The sequence below is a fragment of the Brassica napus genome, chromosome C3 (genome assembly GCF_020379485.1).
Source record: "Brassica napus cultivar Da-Ae chromosome C3, Da-Ae, whole genome shotgun sequence".
NCBI classification, from domain to species: domain Eukaryota; kingdom Viridiplantae; phylum Streptophyta; class Magnoliopsida; order Brassicales; family Brassicaceae; genus Brassica; species Brassica napus.
The window spans coordinates 39,489,407-39,509,633 of NC_063446.1; the positions used below are offsets into that span (position 1 = coordinate 39,489,407).

The following is a 20,227-nucleotide window of genomic DNA, read 5'->3' on the forward strand; positions in this document are numbered from 1 at the left end:
AGGGAAATTGCACCCTATAGCTCCACAAAAAACCCAAATTAGCTAATTAACCAAAATCCCATTCTTTCTCTTCCATCCTCTTCCTATCTCTCTCAATTTTCATTCTACAAATCTAATTTTAGTTTTTTTTGGCCATTTCACAAATTCTCCCATTTAAATACTTTAATTTGTTGCGAAAAAGTATTCATATATAATTATGCACACCAGAATTTATAGGTTTAATTATAAGATTTTTCCCATAGTGGAGCTCAAAACAGGAGTATCAGATTCAGAGTAATAATGTTTTAAGTTAGGCTCAGACAATCTGCAATGGTTTATTCTATTTTTCACTTTAAAATAGAGTAACTCTATAATAGAGTTTGATTTTGCTCCAATGGTACTCTATTTTAGAGTAGAAAATAGAATGATTAACAAAAAAAAATTACTCTATATTTGGAGTAAACCTATTTTTCACTCATTGGAGATGAAATAGAGTATATCATTTTTACTCAAAACTCTATTTTAGAGTGAAAAATAGAGTGGGAGTTGGAGATGTCCTTAGAGCATCTCCACTGGTACACAATAATTTTTTATATGTTTCACTCAAAAATAGAGTTACTCTATTATAGAGTTGAATTTGTTCAAATGGTTCACTTTATAATAGAGTTAGTCTATAATAAAGTGAAATATAATGTAATGTTGTTTTTCGCTCCAAATATAGCGTTAAAAAGCAACATTACTCTATATTCTGGTTGTTCAAAAAAAAAAAATTCATTATAGAGTGAACCATTGTAGCAAATTCAACTCTATAATAGAGTTACTCTATTTTAAAGTGAAATATAGAGAATATTATTGTGTATCATTGGAGATGGTCTTAGGTCTTTGATCACATATGGTGGTAGCATCAGCTCTAGTCGCTGAAGCTCCGGTGCTACAAGCTGCTTTGGAAAGTGCTGAGACACAAGGTATGTGAGACTTGGTCTGTTTTTCAGACACGAAAAGTCTCATCATTCAGATCACAGTAAACTCTTTTGTAATCGCTTTGAAGGGCATTTTCCATGACATTGGCATGTTTAGGGCTGGGACTTCGGATATTCGGTTCGGGTTCGGATAAGATCCGATCGGGTCCGGGTTTTTCGGATAAATGAATTCTATACCCAATGGGTACTTAGTAAATTTCGGTTCGGGTTTCGGATCGGGTACTACCGGTTTCGGGTCGGTTCCGGGTACCCGTTTCTTATGTGAATTATATAAATATTTACAAAATAAAATAATTATATACCAGTTTTTTATTTATTTATTTTATTTTTTTAAAAAAAGTTAATAGAAATCGTATATATATTAGTAATATGTATTAAATACAACGAAGTTGAACTAGTCTAGTGGTATTGCAGTTGTTGCTTTGCCTATCCAACCCGGGTTCAACCCTCGAAAGATACAAATCTATGTTTTTTAAGCATAGAATTCGGGTTAAACGGGTACCCGTTCGGTTTCGGGTAAAAACCGGAACCGAACCGATACCCATGGATAATTAACACTAATACCCATCGGATAAATTGCCTAGAACTGAAACCGAACCGAACCGGTCCATTTCGGGTCGGTTCCGGTTCGGGTATTCGGTTATGGATAAAAATCCCAGGCCTAGGCATGTTGAGAAGTTCTTTCACCTCTATCTCTTTTAAGTTTGTTCCTCGAGTCTTTAATGTGGCTGCTGATGGGTTAGCTAAAGCAGCTCTGTTTTCTGTTTTAAACTCTTCCATTGAGATTGTAAACTCTGCTCCTATTTAAGTTATTGAAAAAGAAAGGTTTGACAAAAGAAAGGGTATCCTAACATTATTTTTTCTTCTAAAATAGATCAAAAATAATTATAGAATACAAAATATTCTAATTCTATTTCATTTTTTATTCTATAATGAGATTTACTCCATAAGTAGAGTAATCTTTTTTTTGTTTTTGTTTATTGCACTATTATGGAGTGGAAAATAGTGTAGCCTTTGAGCATTTTTATTTTATATTTATTTTTACTTTATTTTAAAAGAAAAAATGAAGTTTTACAGTTGGAAATGCTCATATAAACGAGGATAATCTCACAGCCGTTAGATCTCCGGCTTTAAGTTGGACATGATCTACGATGTAGCTGAATTTTGCGGGTCCCATGTTTTAAGTACTTTTACAGAAAGCTAAAAGAAATAAATAAGATAAAGCTACGTCACGTGTCAGAAGTACTCCAGAGCAATAGGATTCAACGCAATCCACTTAGCTATGCCTTTACGATTTAATTTGCCACGTGAAAATTTTCATCCTCTCCAGTTAAGTGAAAAATCAAACTAATCTGCACACGATACATCGTGCCATATAACTTTCTTACATTTTTTTTTAGTGAAACTTTCTTACATTTTTTGAATAAACTTATTTCTTACATTGAAAACACAATAAGAATTTGTAACCAGCTACGTAAGTGCGTGACAAATGAAACACATGTATGCTCGGTTACATCTGGATATGTTTGAAGGAAATCTACATTAAAATTCAAAGTAACTTCGTATACTAACTCATATCATAGGACTATATATGAGCATTTTAAAGGAGAGATGAGAGGGTGGTTATGTTTCTTATCACCATTAATAAAAAGTTGAGCTGAATAAAACAAATATCCAAAGCTTTTTTGGCCGACGTTCAAAAGTCACAAGAGAACCAGTACATTTCTTGTAGCCGGTGGATTAGGATAAATACATATAACCGGTGTCACGAGTACAAGATATAGTTTTCACAAGGTTACTTAACTTTTAACAATGCTTAACGAGTATTGAATGAAATCGTACTTTTGACAAAACTATAAATAGACACTGAACACAATAAATAAAATATCTAATCAATCAAATCAAAGAAAAAGGGCTCAAATAAGAGAGTTTTTTTCTTTTTAGAAGGCTAAGAAGTTTCACGTGCGAATGAGAACTTGCGGAGTCGGTACAGGAATCGACAAAAACATTGGTGAAAAAGAGAGTGGACACAAGTCACACAACACGATCGTCCTTTCGTATTGTATCGTGCCATGTCATCTCTTTTTAACACGATTTGTGTTGTACGTGTACTATTTTCCGAGATGTTGATGTTGTCCTAATTACGAGACATGTCTCGGTAGGCCTTCTCAAATGATCAAATTCACACATTTATTGCAATTGCTATACATTGTCAAATCTGCAACAACAAAAAACTTCAAATTTCATGAATCTGGAAAATAGTTAGACTGGATTGCATAGTGTGCTTGGTACTTTGATTTGACCCGAAACGTAGCCTACTCGCTATATCGTATACAGTATTAATAATAGTCATACTATAAGATGTGCGTTTGTATATTGCGAAGTATTTATCTTGCTCAATTAAAAAAAAATGCATTTATCTTGCTATATCAATGTCAATATATATGCATGATCATATTCATATACGATATACAACGATGATGATAAAATCCTTAAGGGGGGTCATTGGTAGTTAAATTTTGAAGGAGTTATAAAATTTAGAGATTCTATTGTTATTGGTTTATGTATTCTTACAATCTTGTTAGAATCTTTTGTTATTGGTTTATGGATTTTTAAATTCTACATAAAATTCTTTGTTATTCAAAAAGTTTAGTTTTTATTAATTTTTTAATTCTAGTAAATTCTCTTGTTATTGGGACATAAATTCTCTCTAGTTTACTCATAACACTCAACTTTATAAATATCATCTATACTCATAAGATTCTTAGAATCTATGTAACAAAAAACACAAATATACAAACACAAAAAGTTGTGTATTACATTTTTGTTGTCTTGTGAAAGATAATTGTAAAAAGAAATTTAAAGATAAAAAAATTATTAAAGATAACATAATCAAGAATCATGAAAAAATCATAGGGTGACCTTATAAAACTTTAAACATAAATCAAACAAGACAAATTCAAATATTAAAAAATAAAAAAAAAATATTTTAACATCAAATAACTTTATTTCTTGAAATAAAAAAAATTTAAGTATTTTTATTGAAAGATAAATCTGGAAAGAAAAACATATATGGAAATTCATGCTATTCAATCATAATCAGTGAGAATTTATGCAATACATATGGAAAGAATTCATCAAATCTATTTGATTCTTAAAAATCTTTGAACTTTAAAAATTTTCAGATTCCACACAAATTCTATTTTCAATAGGCCCCCTAAAAGAAGGATATTAATAATTGCCGTATTTATGGGATAGTCAACAAAGTTGGCCGACTCAATAGTATTATTTCGTTTCACAATTCTATAAATATTCACGTATGTTAAAATGAACATTCCCCTCTAGTTCCTAAATTTGACTTTGTGAAAGGGTTTCGGCCTTATGGTGAGATTTTGTAGGCCGACTGACCCAATTTGGATCATCGTTTTTTGTAAATATCTCCATTTTTCGTTTTATGCGATTAGTATTATAACACATCGACACATGTTTAAGATAAGTATTGAAATGATGTTCCACGGAATGAACAATAGCCAAAACTATATAGTTTGAAAATACAACGATGACGACTTTAACATAAACTACCAAACTATAGATTTATGGTTTGTCATCAAAATGAGTTTCTAATTGTTTAGAATAAGCAAGTGAGTTTCTTGGTTTTTGATTTGAAGTGGTGTAGTAATACAGTCATGCAGAGACAGTGTGTGTGATTGGTAAATATAGAGTAATCACTAGTAAAAATCTACCGCATAGTCACGGCAGTGTCACTACAAAACCGTGGCTGTATAAAAAAAGCTACGAACACGCCACGTTACAGCCACGAAAGAAACATAGCCATGGAAAACGCGAAATGATTTTCGTGGCTAGAATAGCCACGGTATAAGCAACGAAATTTCCGTGGCCGAACCATAGCCACGAATTTACCACTGCATTTCTCGTGGCTATGTTTTGTTTTTTTCTGCCGACATCAAAAAGCGAATAAATGTACGAAGCCACGCTTTCATCATGGCTAAACCGTGGCTAGTATTAGCTTTTACAGTTCGAAACAGAGAAAGATTCTTGTGTCAGCGATATTTTTAACTAGCCACGAACATGTGGCTGTAGCGTGGCTATTTTCTAAAATATATACACTTCCCGTGAGACATTAATAACTTTTGTTCTTCAACCAAATTTTCTAAACAAAACTATGTCTTTCTACTTTGATTCAAGGGAATGGTTGGATCAAAGGATTGATCCTGAGAGTAATTCTGTTTCAGAAGTGTTTCTTGGAGGCATTAACGCATTTCTTCAATTTTCGTGTAATCAAGCGGATTACAAAGAGCGGCAAACGTTATTGTGTCCGTGTGCTCGATGCAAAAATGTGAAGCTACGAGAAGCAAAAGTTGTCTCAAGACATCTATTCTTATACGGTTTTAAGGGAAATTACTACGTTTGGACGAGTCATGGAGAGAAATTCTACACCGTTGGTGAGAGTGGTTTATCAAAATCTGTTGATTGTGGAGGGAATGGACATGATAATCCATCCAAGACAGTATCCGGATATGGAGTTACTCACAATTGGGTAAAGAAGAGTATTTCTGGGAGTTACCGTACTGGGAAAATCATCTACTTCGGCATAGCCTTGATTTCATGCATACTGAGAAAAACTTCTTCGATAACCTGACGAACACAGTGCTAAATGCTCCTGGAAAGACGAAAGACAATATCAAAAGCATATTGGATCTTTCAGGACTATGCAAAAGGCGAGATTTAGTGATGAAAGAGGATGGAACGATGCCCATCCCAATATTCAGGCTGCCAAATGCGGGAAAAAGAGCATTCCTTATGTGGTTGAAAAATGACAAAAAACTTCCCGATGGATACTCCTCCAAATTTAGTTGATGTATTGACGAAAGCAATTTAAAGCTACATGGACTGAAAAGTCATGATTGTCATGTCATAATGGAACGACTATATCAATTTGTGTTCGCTGAACTCCTTCCAAAAAATGTTCACACATCGATTAGAGGTATTTATTTGTTTGTAACATTTTATAATTTACTATAATTTACGCTATAATTAATTTTATTTTTTGTTTACAGATATTGCCCTCTTCTTCCGAGATATCTCTTCGAAGATTTTGAAAGAGTCAGATGTTGGCCTTTTAAAGGCAAATATCGGTGTGAAGCTTTGTAACTTGGAAAAGATATTTCGTCCATCATTCTTCGATGTTATGCAACATCTTCTTGTGCACCTTCCAGATGAGGTAGCCTTAGGTGGTCCCGTCCATTTTAGATGGATGTATGTATTTGAAAGATACATTTACCATTTGAAGAAGATGGTCAAAAACAAAGCACACATTGCAGGTTCGATAGTTGCACAATGGATAAACGAGGAGATTTCAAATGCTTCCTCTACTTTTTTTGGACATCCTGAAATCATGAGCATTCCAGAAGGTCCGAGTGATATTCGTTTTTCATACAATTGTCCGGATATACCACCCTTGTTTTATCATGAAGGGCGAATCAATGGTCAATGCTCAACCGGTTGGTTGAATGATGAAGATAACACCGTTCTTTAGACATTTATGATGCTCAACTGTGAAACATTTGCTCCATATGAAAGGTAGTTCATTATTATAAAAAATTAATATAAATACATATTTTTAGTTACATAATTAAGATTTAAATGTGTGCATGATGTTTGAAGAATATATGACTCTAAGTGTTCCTGATATTACTCCGGCTGCAATGCAAAAAGCGAAAGATACCAAATTCTCTGAGTGGTGCAAAGACTATGTGAGTTATTGTTTTGTATTATTAAGTTTCAGAACTTATTTAATTAAATTTGTTATTTATAAGAATGTTATTGTATTGCAGATTAATGATGCGACTCAGTTTTACACATTTCCTATGTGGATGTTAGATTTTGTACAAGGTCCTAGGCGTAGTTATAGGTCTTGGCCAATATACCACACACGTGGATACACTTTCCACACTCATAACCACAGTCAAAATAAGAAAACTCAACATTATGGTGTATGTGTACGTGGAACTAATGAGATATACTACTATGGTCTCATACAAGAGATTATGACGGTGGATAATCATGGTGATGTTGGCTTGAAAGTTATGGTTTTTAAATGTTCGTGGTTTGACGCGACGGAAAATCGCGGTATGAGAATACATCCATTTGGTCTTGTTGATGTCTCACCACGAAGACAATATGCAAAATATGATCCTTTTGTATTGCCAGGTAAGTGAAAAAAATAGGTAAGTGAAAAAAAAAATATATTTTTTTTTTGAGATTTGATTATTGATGAAAAGCCGTGATTGGAAACTATGATATTTTTGTACCACTAACATGTAACTGTGATCAAGCATGCTTTATTCCTTATCCACGGGTACGTCGACAATCAGTCGATGACTGGTGGGCATGCGCCAAAATTTTTCCCCGAGGAATCCGAGAAACGTCCGAAATTGCTTTAACGGCATTGCAAGATGATAGACGTGATTATGTTGCTGAAAGTTCATTGTTACGGGTGGAAACGCATGGTGTTGATGATGTGTCCGATTATGATATTGCTCCGGTAAATCATCCAAACGATGAATATGTATCAGATGGTGATGTAGAAGCAGACCGTGATTCAAACGATGGTTCAGAATAGAAAAAATATATTCTAAGATTGTAAAATATGTTTTAAGGTTGAATGTATTAAAAAAAATAAGTTGCGAGGATGAGAAATAAGTTATAAGGTTGTAAAATATATTGTAAGGATGAAAAATAATTTGTAAGGTTGTAAAATATATTGTAAGGATGAAAAATAATTTGTAAGGTTGTATAATATTTTTGTAAGATTATGGAATACGTATAAAGGTTGAGATATGTTGTTGTTGTAGGAGGAGAGGTTGATGGGTAAGAGTTTAGGGGTTATAGTTTAGGGGTTAGAGGTTTAATGTTTCGCGAAAGTGATTTAAACAATGCCACGCTAACTTTCGTGGCTACACAGTGGCTATGACAAATCCAATCGGTTTGCCTCCAATTTATTTGGTTTTGGCTCCAAAATTGTTTTTCATTTCGCGGTTGATATTAAACCAAAGCCACTGTAACTTCATGGGATTTCAGTGGCTATGACGAAATTTGGCAAAACCATTCGGTTTGGCTCCAATTTATTTGGTTTTGCCTCCAATTGTTTTACAATTCGCGGATATTATTAAAAACGAGCCACGGTTTGCTACGGTTTGATCGTGGCTATGCTGAAAGGGTTTTAATCCTTTCCCCGTTCTTCTCAACACTTAGACAAAAAAAAACTCTCTCCCAAGTCGCCACCGACGAAAGCAATTCTCCTCTTCGATTCGAAGACTCGTCATCTCCGATTCCAAGCCGCGACGTCTCTCTTTCCCTTCTACTCGCAAGGTAACCCTTTAATTCTTTTTTGAGAATCGTCTCGTCTCGATCTAGGGTTTCGATTGCTTTTTTTTTTCCTTAGTGTTCTCGATCTAGGGTTTCGATCACTTCGTTCAGTCTCTGTCACTTGAATGTTCTTGTTGTATGTTTGTTTCTTTTTACTGATTTAGGGTTTCAATTTTTTTCTGTTGTTACTGTCGATTTGTTCCTTAGGGTTTCGATTTCACTCGATTGTCTCTGTCTTAGAGTTGTCTCTGTTTCTTAGGGTTTCAATTTCTTTCGGTTTTGTCTCTGTCTCTCTTATTTTGTTTTTTTTCTCTGCCTTTATTATTTCGATTGTATAAATATTCAAACTAATGGTTCTTCTACATCTCATAGTTGTTCGATTAGGGTTTGTTTCTGTGATAGAGTTGTTCGATTAAGCCAAAGCGATTTAGTTAGCAGTATTGTCTTTGTCTCATAGTTTTGTTGGACACTCTTATGTGTCTTTGTTGTTTCAATTTCTCTTTGTCTCTGTGGGTTTTCGATTAAACTTATACATTCTTTAACTTTTTCTTCTGTTAACTGCATATGGCCTCAAGAAGAGGACAAGGGACATCTCCTCCTATGCTTCCAGGTGGCACAAGAGTGGCTGCAACCGGACAAGCTTCATCCTCCCGTTCAAATAGCTATCCGTAAATGTCTCTCAATGCCATGTTCAATGCTCCTGCTAGGATATCCCAGCCACACCTCCATCCTGGTAAGCTCAATGGAGCTTTATGGTAAGCTTTTTCTCTCAATGTTTAACTGTCATTAGATTGTTTAGGCTTCTCTCTGATATCTCTGATGTTTGTGGTCTTTTTAGGTTCTCTATTGACCCATTAGTGAATGCTTTCATCCGTGCATCATGGCAAGCATACTACATGAGACCTTGGAAGAGTTGGAGGTCTGTCCCTGACAAAAGGAGGGATTCATGGTGGCAGGCGTTTGTGGTAAGTGATTTACCAACTTAAATTTACCTCTAAAATTGTTCTTTGATAACCACTAACTGTATTGTTTTCCTTTTGTTGCAAAATTTCTACTGGGAGCAACAGTTTAATGACTTGGTCTATGCTCTCTGGAAGAGGGAAACATGGACTTCGATTGGTGAAAGGATTAGCACCAAGAAGAGGAAAAACAAGCAGCCAAAGTACATCAATGAGAAGGACTGGACGACCCTTATGGAGTATTGGGCGACAGAACCAGTCAAGAAGAAGAGCAAGAAAGCTGCTAAAAGCCGCAAGTCTGACCCTCTGGGTAAAGGGGTATACAAGCACAATGAAGGACCGGTTGGTTTTGCAAGAATTGAATACAACATGGTAATTTCCCTTGTCTTTATTTCTTACACATTTGCCTAAATAATTTTTTTTTCTTTTTTTTGGCAGACGGTTGAGACTGGTGAACCTCCATCCTACACAGACCTCGTCAGGAGGACACACACGAAAAAGGATGGGACTTTTGGGGACTATCGTGCAGAAGAACTGGTAACTCAAGCTGAGATGGAAGCTACTCGGGTCTCTAACACTAACAGTGATGGATCACCACAAAGTCCATCAGCAACCTCAGCTCCTTCTCGCATCTTGTTAAACCAAGCTTATCTGAAGGTATGTTTTCAAACCCTTGTCATGTGTTTTGTTTCCTCTATAGAATTAGGTTCCAATAAAAATATATCAAGTGTTTGTTGTTGATAGTTTTGTTGTCTTTGGAGTTGCAATTATGATTTTTGCTGTCTGTGGAGTTGGAATTAGGAGTTTTGTTGTCTGTGGAGTTAGAATTATGTGTTGTCTGAGTCTGGTTCCTCTATAGACTCATCTTGTTGTATGTGGAGTTGTTTTTGACTGAATATGCTTTGTGTTTGCTCTCAGAATGCTAAAGGTAAGAGGGGGCATGTCTACGGACTCGGCAGTGCCCAGTATAGGGAAAATTCGCCATCTACAAGAATCCCTGCTTCTCTGGCCCGCAACTTGGAGATGGAGTTGCGTGTGAGTGGACTAGAGACAAGCTTCCAAAGTGTGACTGCTGATGTAAGTGCAGTGAAGGCTGATGTAGGTGTTGTGAAGGAGGATGTGGCAGCAATGAAGGAGGACTTCGCAGCAACAAGGGCTGCAATCACTGAGCTTATCCAATCACTTCGACCCCAAGCTAACCCTCAACAACAACCCCCTTATACTCAGGCTCAAGACCCTTCGACTCAGGCTTAGATGCATGTTTAGCATCTTTCTATCTAATCTTAAAACTCTCTTTTGGCTTTTAGATGCATGTGTAGCATCTTTTGATCTCTTATGTACCATTCTTTTGTTCTTAAGACTCAATGCACTTGTTTAATATCTAATCTTCTTATGTTTAGTTTTTGTAAACCAACTTTCTTATGATAATAATTTTATGTTTAATTTCAATTGTGTTTTAGGGTTAAAAGTAGAAATTGAAATATAAATTGAATTAGAACCAGAATTTAAAAAAACATGGTTAACACTAGCCACGATACTAACAAGAAAAAACAGTGGCTAAGTTTTCCCACAAAAAACGTAGTGGCAATCTTCGTGGCTAAAAATTCCCACGAAAAGATAGTGACAATCTTCGTGGCTAGGCATAGCCACGATCCACACAGGGTAAAACAGTGGTTAAAAAAGCCACGAAAGAATCATGGTGAAACCGTGGCTTAGTGTGCCGTGGCTAATAAGCCACGCTAAGCCACGGTTTTTCGTAGTCACGAAGTTATAGCCACATTAGTTTCTCGACAAAGAATCGTGGCTGGTAATCCGATAGCCACGGTTTTTGACTTATGTACCCACGATTTGTTTGTGGCTTTTTTGTGGCTATGCGGTGTATTTTTACTAGTGAATTAGGAGTAAATTAGAGTGGAAGAATTGAGCGAAAAAATTTGAGAGTAAATAAAAGAAATAAATGTCACATCCAGCGCAACCTTTTTCACTTTAGAAATGTTGAGAAATAAACACACTTGAAGCATAATAACTTCAAATCTGAATTTGGATCTATATGAACATTTTCAAAAGATAAAGCCAATTTCTTTTTTTCTTTTCATATCACTCAACAACCCACCTATTTTTCTCTATTCTGTGCCACTCAATCATTCGCCACATCTTGGTTGAATATATAAAAAAGAACAAACATTGCTTTAGCTTACTATTTTTTTCATCGAATGGTGGCTTCTGGTTACGTAGCTTAAAACCCACGTACGTAACCATGATAAATCTATGTATTTTATTGTGATGTGTTTTTCTCAACAAGTGGCTGATACAAGCTAATATCAGAACTATTGAAACCAAAAGGAAAAAAGGCAAGAATATGTCATTTAGACTATTATATCATAGTAATATGTGCCAGTGTCACAATTGTTGTTATATTTAGGCCTGGAACTTTTATACAGGATCCAGATTCGATCCGAGATCCGATCCGGATCCGACCCGAAAATCCGGATATCCGGAGGGGCCGAATCCAGATCCGGATAGTAAAATGTTGAATCCGTCAAAGCCGGATCTGGATCCGGATATCTTAATTTTTTAGTCCGGATATCCGGATCCGTAAGTTTTATTAATAAATATTTCAAAAATAGTAATATTTATATATATAAATTAATTTTATTTAATATATTTTCATTTTTATAATAGTATTTATAAATTTTATGTAAATTTTGTAATATTATACATAGAAATAATTAAAAACATTATATATATATATTTAAATTATTGTTAATATTTTATATATATATTAATATTATTTTTTATTTATATTAAGGATCCAAATCCGGATCCGGATATCCGCCGGATATTACAATTTTTACAAGGATATCCGACACCCGGATATCCGAGAACCGCGGATCCGGATAAGGATAGTAAAATTAAGGATCTGCCGGATAAGGATCCGGATCCGGATACCTTAAAATGGCTAGGATATCCGATCCGTCCCAGGCCTAATTATATTGTTACTAGAGTTTTTTACACTGCAGGGCAGTTTACAAGTTTCAATTTCACAATGAGGCAGTTATTGCTACTTGGACAGTTTCTGAGTGAAATGTCTTAACTTGTCCCTGAAAAAGGTGTAACTGGTGGGGTAAAATTGGGAAAGGGTTTTTAGTTTTCTGGTTACGTTTTTGAATTTTAAAATGACTGAGTGGACCTAATGAAAGAGACTTTAGGAGTTATTTGACGAAAAATATTGTATTTTAAAATCCTAACTTTTGTTGGAGGAATTTGAATCTTCAGAGAATAGTTTCTTACAATTTTTTTTAGGTTGGAGGATGAAACCACAGAGATATAGGAAGTGAAAGGAGAGCTATCAGAGAAACTAATTTTTATATGTTTTTTTCTTGGTTTTGGATTCTAATCTATTAATCTATATAATATGTGTAAGTTTTAGAGGTAAAACGCAAAAACAATGAAAATTGCATGATAAAAATCAATGGCGGCTGTTAGTTATATTTGTAGAAAACGCAGAAAACCCTAATAGGAAGAAGATAAAGTTATTACAAAATTGCCACTAAGAATAAAAAATTAATTGGATGACCACGTGGATGTGTGCATAATGTTAGTGTACACATGTTCCTGTACAAGGGTACATTGGATGACCACGTAGATGTATACATAATGTTAGTGTACGCATGTACATGTGCACATAATGTTAGTGTACGCATGTACATAATGTTTGTCTTTGTTGATATAAAGACAAGGAAGTTTGGTTTACGTGAATTAAGCAACATGATTATATATGTACATGTGTACATATTTACATGTGTACAAACACAACACGTATATATCTTTTACATATGTACATTGTATATTACTAAGGCAATGTTCATAAAATTGTGTATTCTCACTAAAATCTTAAAATCATGTTTTAATTCTTTAATGCACTGAAAAATAAATTAACTGAATTAAAATCAAAACAAAAAATCATTAGATATGAATAAAACACAAAATCATGTGAAATACTAAGAATCAAAAATTTACATATGAAATTAGTTTTGTGTTATTCAACATACGTTCGAAGACAAGTCCAGGTTTACAAATGCATCAGTGTTGTGTTTAGAAAGCGTACAAATGAACCAAAGTCATGTGGATACCTATAGATGGACACATGGACATTATCAGACAAAATGAACACATGTACATATAATATATATGTACACATAGACATCCTATTAAACATTGGATGGTTAAGAAACCGTTAATTATGGCCGGTAGAAAAATTCATTAATGAGTCTTGTTTAGATGGTTAAGAAAACCGTTAACTATGGCCGGTACGTAGAAGAATTCACTAAGGCTATAATCCATGTGAATGTAACAATTATTTTGAAACGATGCATCTCAAGCTTTGAAATTCCCATGCAATATTATTCTTATTGATAATCATGGTGGACCAGAGTTTTTATCAAACATTTGTGCCTAACATTTAGTTTGCGTTTTTCAATAGTCCTAATGATGTAGTATACGAATATTATCAATTTCGGTGGTGGATCACTTTGGAATGAGCTGGTGATGACGAGGGGTTTCAGACGCTCATGGAAGAAGGAAAGAAGTTTATGAATCACTTGTTTTCTTATCAATTTCTTTCTTATATACATGTACATTGTTTTAATAATAAAGAGTGTACGCCTGTGAAAACGTACATATGCACACATATAATTGTACACATGTAAATTTTGTTTTTTGCTTTAGTAATAAATAGTGTACACATGTGAAGAGTGTACATTGTTTTAATAATACAGAGTGTACACTTGTGAAGATGTACACATGTACACATATAATTGTACACATTTTGCTATTTTTTTTAAATGAGTGGCAATTTTGTAATTAAATCATCTTTTTTTTTATTAGGGTATCATGCGTTTCTGCAACTAAATCTCAGAGCCGTCATTGATTTTCTTCATGCAATCTTTTTTTTTTTTGCGTTTTTACATCTAAAACTTAAAAATATTGTAGTAATTAACCAATTAGATCCAAAACCAAGCAAAAAACAAGTTTTTTTCATAATTTTCGAGTTTGACAAATTATAACCAAAATGCCATAACTCTTATTCGCCAAGCATTAACTTTTCAAGATAATAACAGCTTAATCTCTTGATTCAAGATCTGTGAAAAAACAAAAGTGTGAAAAGTGAGATAAAAATGATGAATACTTGAGCAGATTTGAGTCGTCCATATAAAAGGTACGAAGATCTATGAGATATGAAACATATATAAGTCTTGTCATAAATCTGAGAAATAAATTGAACCGTTGAGATGAGTGTTAGATGAGTGGTGTAGATTGGTTCCCGTTAAAACATTAGTTTTGTTAGTCATAATGTTAGTTGGAAGAGAACTAATTTGTTTAGATTAAAAAGAAGATGTTAGGAAAAACTGCTATAGTATAACAAAGTGATTTATTCGGTTATAAAAAATTCAAAACTGTCTTTTCACTGTATTATTTTCTTGTTACCATTGGCGCCGGGTAAAGAAGAAACAAATAAAAATCAGCGAAGTTGTATTTTATTTTTCTTGATGTCAACATCAACAAAGTTGATATATCAAATTTGAAGTAAGGATTAGTTAGCCTTTATTAATCAATAAAAATGTGACGGGCTTCAAGATTATCGTGCCGTGCATCGACCGAACACTTTTACATGTATCAGTCATATAATACGCCATACTCAATTACCATCATGTCATATTCATCAGTCACCACGTTATCCCTGACACTCAAGAGTCCACTTTCTTGGAATCTTCCCGAATTATTGTGACGAGAAATCTACAAAGTTAGGCAATAATGAATTCAAAATAAATCCATCGTCTACCGTCTAATTTATATCGATAGATGTCGAAATTTGACTATTAAAAACATAAACCAGATTTGTATATCATTCGAATTGATTTTGGTATCGATCCGGTACAGCTAGGTTCTATTTGAGAAACGTAATGGGCCTTTTCGATACAAACCCAAATAATTTAATCAAAAGCCCAGTATGAGTTCCCGCCAGCTATCAGTTGTTCTGGTAAATGTAAAGCACGAGGAAGAAGACGATCACTTGATTTTGAGAGTGATAAACTATCGATGGAGTGATGACAAAAGTCAAAAGCTTCGAAACGTGTTCGTCATCCCTTACGATAAAAACTATTAAAATAATCGAGAGCAAAAGGCAATTTGGATTACGACTCTGTCTTTTCTATATAAAGAGACGAAGATAAAGATCACACAAGCAAGCAGAGGAAGTGAAAAGACTATGGCTCTGAAAGGTATTCTCGGTTTCGAACACGGGATAGTTCAGGCGCCGTTAGGACCTGATATCTCCGGTCCGGAGCTTGTAGCCGCGGTCGCTAACGCCGGGGGGATCGGTCTTCTCCGATGTCCTGATTGGGTAATTAATTGATTAACTTTTATTTCCATGGCTTACTGATTACTATAATGTTTTGTTTTGATTGTGGATTGTAATCAGGAGTGCCCTGATCACGTGAGAGAGATGATAAGGAAGACGAGGACATTGACTGATAAACCATTCGGGATCGGTGTTGTTCTTGCGTTTCCTCATGAGCTCAACGTGAAGACGATCTTGGAAGAGAAGGTTGCTGTGTTGCAGCTTTACTGGGGTGAATGTTCTAAGGAGCTTGTTGATGATGCTCATAGTGCTGGAGTCAAAGTTGTTCCTCAGGTAAAAAAGTGTAGAGATTCATGTAAAGAGTTTTGGTTTCTTGATGTATGTATCAACAAGTCTGATCCTTAATTACATTTTGTTAATTTCTGAAAGTATATTAAATCTCTGTGCACCGGTAAAATACCAACATTTTTGATCAAAGGTCAGCATCTAGGGGGGAGGGAGGGATTGGTACAGTATATACTATTTAAGATTGCAAAATTTATTAATTCACATAATCAATCGATTATTCGCCTTTTTTGCTAATTTATTTATTTATTTTCTTTTTAAGTTAATTCGCGTTTGTTTACTACACAATTTTAAGGTGGGGAGTGTTGAAGAAGCTAGAAAGGCTGTTGATGTAGGAGTAGACGCGATTATTGTTCAAGGGCTTGAAGCAGGAGGGCATGTTAGAGGGAAGGTAAGCCCAGTTCTTTGTAGTGTTGCATAGCTCTTATTTTAAATGTTTGATATTATCATCATTTTTTCTTTTCTTCCAGGATGGTCTCTTTTCATTGTTGCCAAGAGTAGTTGATCTGGTTGGGGAATGCGATATTCCGGTTATCGCTGCTGGAGGGATTGTTGATGCACGTGGTTATGTTGCAGCTTTGTCACTTGGTGCTCAAGGTGTCTGCCTAGGCACAAGGTGTGTGTGTGTTCTTCTTTTTCCACTTGTTTTTTCACAAGTTTGACAAGCTTATATGAGTTGCATGATTTGTTTCAGGTTTGTGGCGACGCATGAGAGCTACGCACACCCAATATACAAAAGGAAGTTGATCGAATATGAGAAAACCGAATACACAGATATCTTCGGACGAGCAAGGTGGCCTGGGGCACCACAACGTGTTCTGGAGACGCCTTTCTTCGATGACTGGAGATCTCTTCCTTCCGATGAGAATGAACTCGACCAACCTATTATTGGACGTTCCACAATTCATGGCGTCGTAAGTTTAATTTTTAATAAGGTTTCCTTTACCTCCCTCTGTGGTCTTTGCACTGATGAAACAAAGGGAATGTCACTACAGGAAAAGGAGATAAGACGATTTGCAGGAACTGTACCCAACATGACAACTACGGGTGACTTAGAGAGCATGGCGATGTATGCAGGCCAAAGCGTAGGCCTCATCAAAGAGATTTTACCGGCTGAAGAGGTAGTGAAAAGTCTTGTGGAAGAAGCTCAGCTTCTGATTCTCAAAAAGTTCAAAAATGCTACCTGATGCAGTTGCAGCATCATATCGTGAGAGAACAAAAACTTTACTGCTTTTGGAATCTTCTTAGTATAATAAGTGGCGGAAGCAAGTGATGAGGAATGGGGTCACATGCCCCCAACTAAATTTTATTTTTCTACAGTAATTACTCTTTTAATTTAAGAAATGCTCCATAATCCTACTACTAGACGTAATGAAATAAAATGGTGTGCCCCCATCTAATAATAACTCAGCATCCGCCCCTTAACCCTTCTGGATATCCTGTGTTGTTTGCTGTCGATAGAAATATAGTGTTCTTGCTGTGTACTTCCTTGTACAACCCATATATAGCTATTACAGTCTTCTTCACACATCTTCATTTCATATTCAGTTTCTATAACTTAATCATGGGAACCTCAATAGTTTCGTAGCTTTATTTATTTAAAAGAAGAGAATTTGTTGAAGCTTTCACAAGTATGCTACAGACATATCATTACATGATTTGATTTATACACATAGATAAAGAAGATGTTTGCGTAGTAGTTATTTGCAGAATAGGTGACAGCCTTCATCAGAGCACAAACTTTGTAGCATATATGTCGAATTCCTCTGATGATGTTAGAAGTGGCTCCTGAAAAGGAAAATGTTCAGTCATTCAGAATAATGCAAAGTTTCTGACACTACAAGTTTTAATTACATACCGCGGTCTCTTCAGGGCTTGTGTAGTTCTCGTCACTGGCGAGGCGAGACTGGGCTTCTCGTATCGCAGAACACATGAGGTTAAGCAGGAGACCGTACGTTGGTGCTGGTCCAGCTGTCTTCACCGCCTTTATGAAGCTATAAGTCATGGCTCCTGCGTTCTTTCCTGTAAAGACCTAGCAACAATGCGATGATACATGTAAACCATACAGAGAGAGAGGTATTGTATCATGTATGGTAATGAGATTATAAAAGTTTCTTTAAATATACAGGAGTGTAACCACTGGCTTCATGATCATCACAAGCACTGAAACATATAGCTGTTCCACCATTTGTTCCTTTGTAAGTTCTCCCTGATGCTTGATGTTCCCATTCATAAAAACCATTCCTGAATTTTCACACACACACACACAAAGGATTGTTCTCGGATTCAGTCGAGTAGAATTGAGCAGAAAGTTGTTTTTTTTTTAGTGTACCTCTCCATCCTGCAAACGGATGGTAAATCAAGGACAGTGCCGCTGTTACATGCGTCAATGACAGCGTGAAGCTTAGCTCCATGGACGAGCGGCCTCACGAGTGTCTTATTAATTTCGTCATCGATGATTTTTCCTTCTGTCTCATGGTCTAAAGGGGCCAAAGCTTCATCTTGACCATCGACTTCATCTCCATTGTAATCTTTCTGCTGAGATCCATGACCAGAGTAATGGAACACAAGTGAGTCCCTTGCTCTGTTCCCTTCAACCAACCATCTCATCGCCTTTCTAATGTTTTTCTTCGTTGGTATTCTCTGCGGACTGGCTTCATCTTCTGCAACAACAACGAACAGTCAGGGCCGGTTCTGGGCACTAGCTAATAAAACATTCGTTTTGGCCTCCGATTTTTTGAAAGTTTTTTACGTAGACATGCTCTTAAATTAAAAAAAATAATAGAATTTTACATAGAAATATTTCAAACCCCTAAAATTTTAGATCTGGCATCATCTGGATAAGAATAAAGAACTTGACTGTAGAGAACTGGAAGAAAGAACTACCTGTGAGCATGAGAATAGAGTCAATAGGGAAACCCATTTGCTTAACCAAGAAAGTTCTCATGGACTTTGCATCACTGATGCAACCTTCCAAGCTATAGCTTTTCCCCTTATAGTCCAGGCCGCATATAACTGCTCTCTTCTTCCCAAATGGGGAAGGAAGAGGCTCGAGCAGCTTCGGTGGTGGTGGTGGTGGTTGAGCCATTACTTGTTGTTGCGGTTGCTGTTTCTGTTGTTTATGCTGTCTCCTCGGTGGTGGTGGTGGTTGAGCAATTATTTGTTGTTGCTGTTGTTTATGCTGTCTCTTCGGTGGTGGTGGTGGTGGTGGTTGAGCCATTATTTGTTGTTGTTGCGGTTGCTGTTGCTGTTGCTGTTGTTTATGCTGTCTACGTAGCTGTTGAAGCCCTTGAAGCACGCGGTTCGCACCACGCGCTATGTCCACGAGGGAGGAGGAGAGCTGCGTGACGGTATGGCAGGTTGTGCATTGGATGGAACTGACCCCAGGTTGAGCCGACATCCATCTACCACAACGGCACCGTACTTCTCTCCGGCTAGCCATGACTGAGGTTTGTTTTGTCTTGTGTTCTACGTCAAATGCATGTGAGTGATGGGTTTCTTATATAGAAAGTTTCAGGTTCTTTGGGTGTATTGGTAGCCATCGATTGAAAAGAGTTGTGGAAGGTAGATATGGCCACGTAGTTATTCTTATGCTTTCATGTTGGTATGTGAATCAATTCGCAAACGAAATATTTCAAATATAATACTAAACCGACCGAATATGATTCTGCTGAAAAAATGTAATCACTTGTGTTGTGTTTTTTCTTCGAAATATTCTAAAGTGTTTAGTGGGCTTTGATTTGACCCATGAGAAAGTTGAAGGATCCATAAGAGGGAGGAGTGGGGTATTGTGGCCCTACTTTGACCATCAAAGCACAACACAACCCAAGTTCGATTGAGACTATTGGAAACATCGATGGTAGGACATGTCACATGTCCCCCATATATTTCATTGCGAAAACGAGTGAATCAAAGTCAAGTCAACAACACACTAGCTGAATCATAAAATCAGATTGGTTGTAATGGTGCAATATTCATTTATTTGGATTTGGTTTGCTTTTGATGTGTTTTCTTTACAAGCCGACAACATGTGATGTTGAAACCCCATATGACGTATAGAAATATAAGCCAGAATCAAACAAGTATTAAAAGGTGAATATCAGCCTCGTATAGCCTGTCCACGTCGCACAAGAAAATCACCCAATCATGTTGCAAGGTTTTGCCACGTAAGCTCTGTGTTGCCTATGTTGGGTTTGGCGTTTATTAAAATCCGT

At 35.9% G+C, this 20,227-nt stretch overlaps 3 protein-coding genes across 3 annotated transcripts; 2 read left to right on the top strand and 1 right to left on the bottom strand.

The window, feature by feature from the left end:
• Window positions 1–9,020: 9,020 nt before the first annotated feature.
• LOC111203745 lies at window positions 9,021–10,561 on the top strand. The gene is made up of 5 exons (XM_022697759.1): window positions 9,021–9,103; window positions 9,187–9,313; window positions 9,416–9,679; window positions 9,746–9,964; window positions 10,226–10,561. The coding sequence occupies exons 1-5, from the start codon at window positions 9,021–9,023 to the stop codon at window positions 10,559–10,561; spliced, it is 1,029 nt and encodes a 342-aa protein (XP_022553480.1).
• Window positions 10,562–15,484: 4,923 nt separating this feature from the next.
• Window positions 15,485–17,543, top strand: LOC106347739 ((3aS,4S,5R,7aS)-5-hydroxy-7a-methyl-1-oxo-octahydro-1H-indene-4-carboxyl-CoA dehydrogenase-like). Its single transcript, XM_013787334.3, has 6 exons — window positions 15,485–15,710; window positions 15,789–16,001; window positions 16,309–16,404; window positions 16,484–16,629; window positions 16,708–16,927; window positions 17,009–17,543. Exons 1-6 carry the CDS (start codon window positions 15,576–15,578, stop codon window positions 17,198–17,200), a joined length of 1,002 nt encoding a protein of 333 aa, XP_013642788.1. The 5' UTR covers window positions 15,485–15,575; the 3' UTR covers window positions 17,201–17,543.
• Window positions 17,544–17,578: 35 nt separating this feature from the next.
• On the bottom strand, window positions 17,579–19,771 carry LOC106426592 (metacaspase-3). The gene is made up of 5 exons (XM_013867310.3): window positions 18,900–19,771; window positions 18,346–18,676; window positions 18,140–18,257; window positions 17,872–18,045; window positions 17,579–17,801 (listed from the first exon to the last, which is right to left on the bottom strand). The coding sequence occupies exons 1-5, from the start codon at window positions 19,453–19,455 to the stop codon at window positions 17,742–17,744; spliced, it is 1,239 nt and encodes a 412-aa protein (XP_013722764.1). The 5' UTR covers window positions 19,456–19,771; the 3' UTR covers window positions 17,579–17,741.
• Window positions 19,772–20,227: the final 456 nt, after the last annotated feature.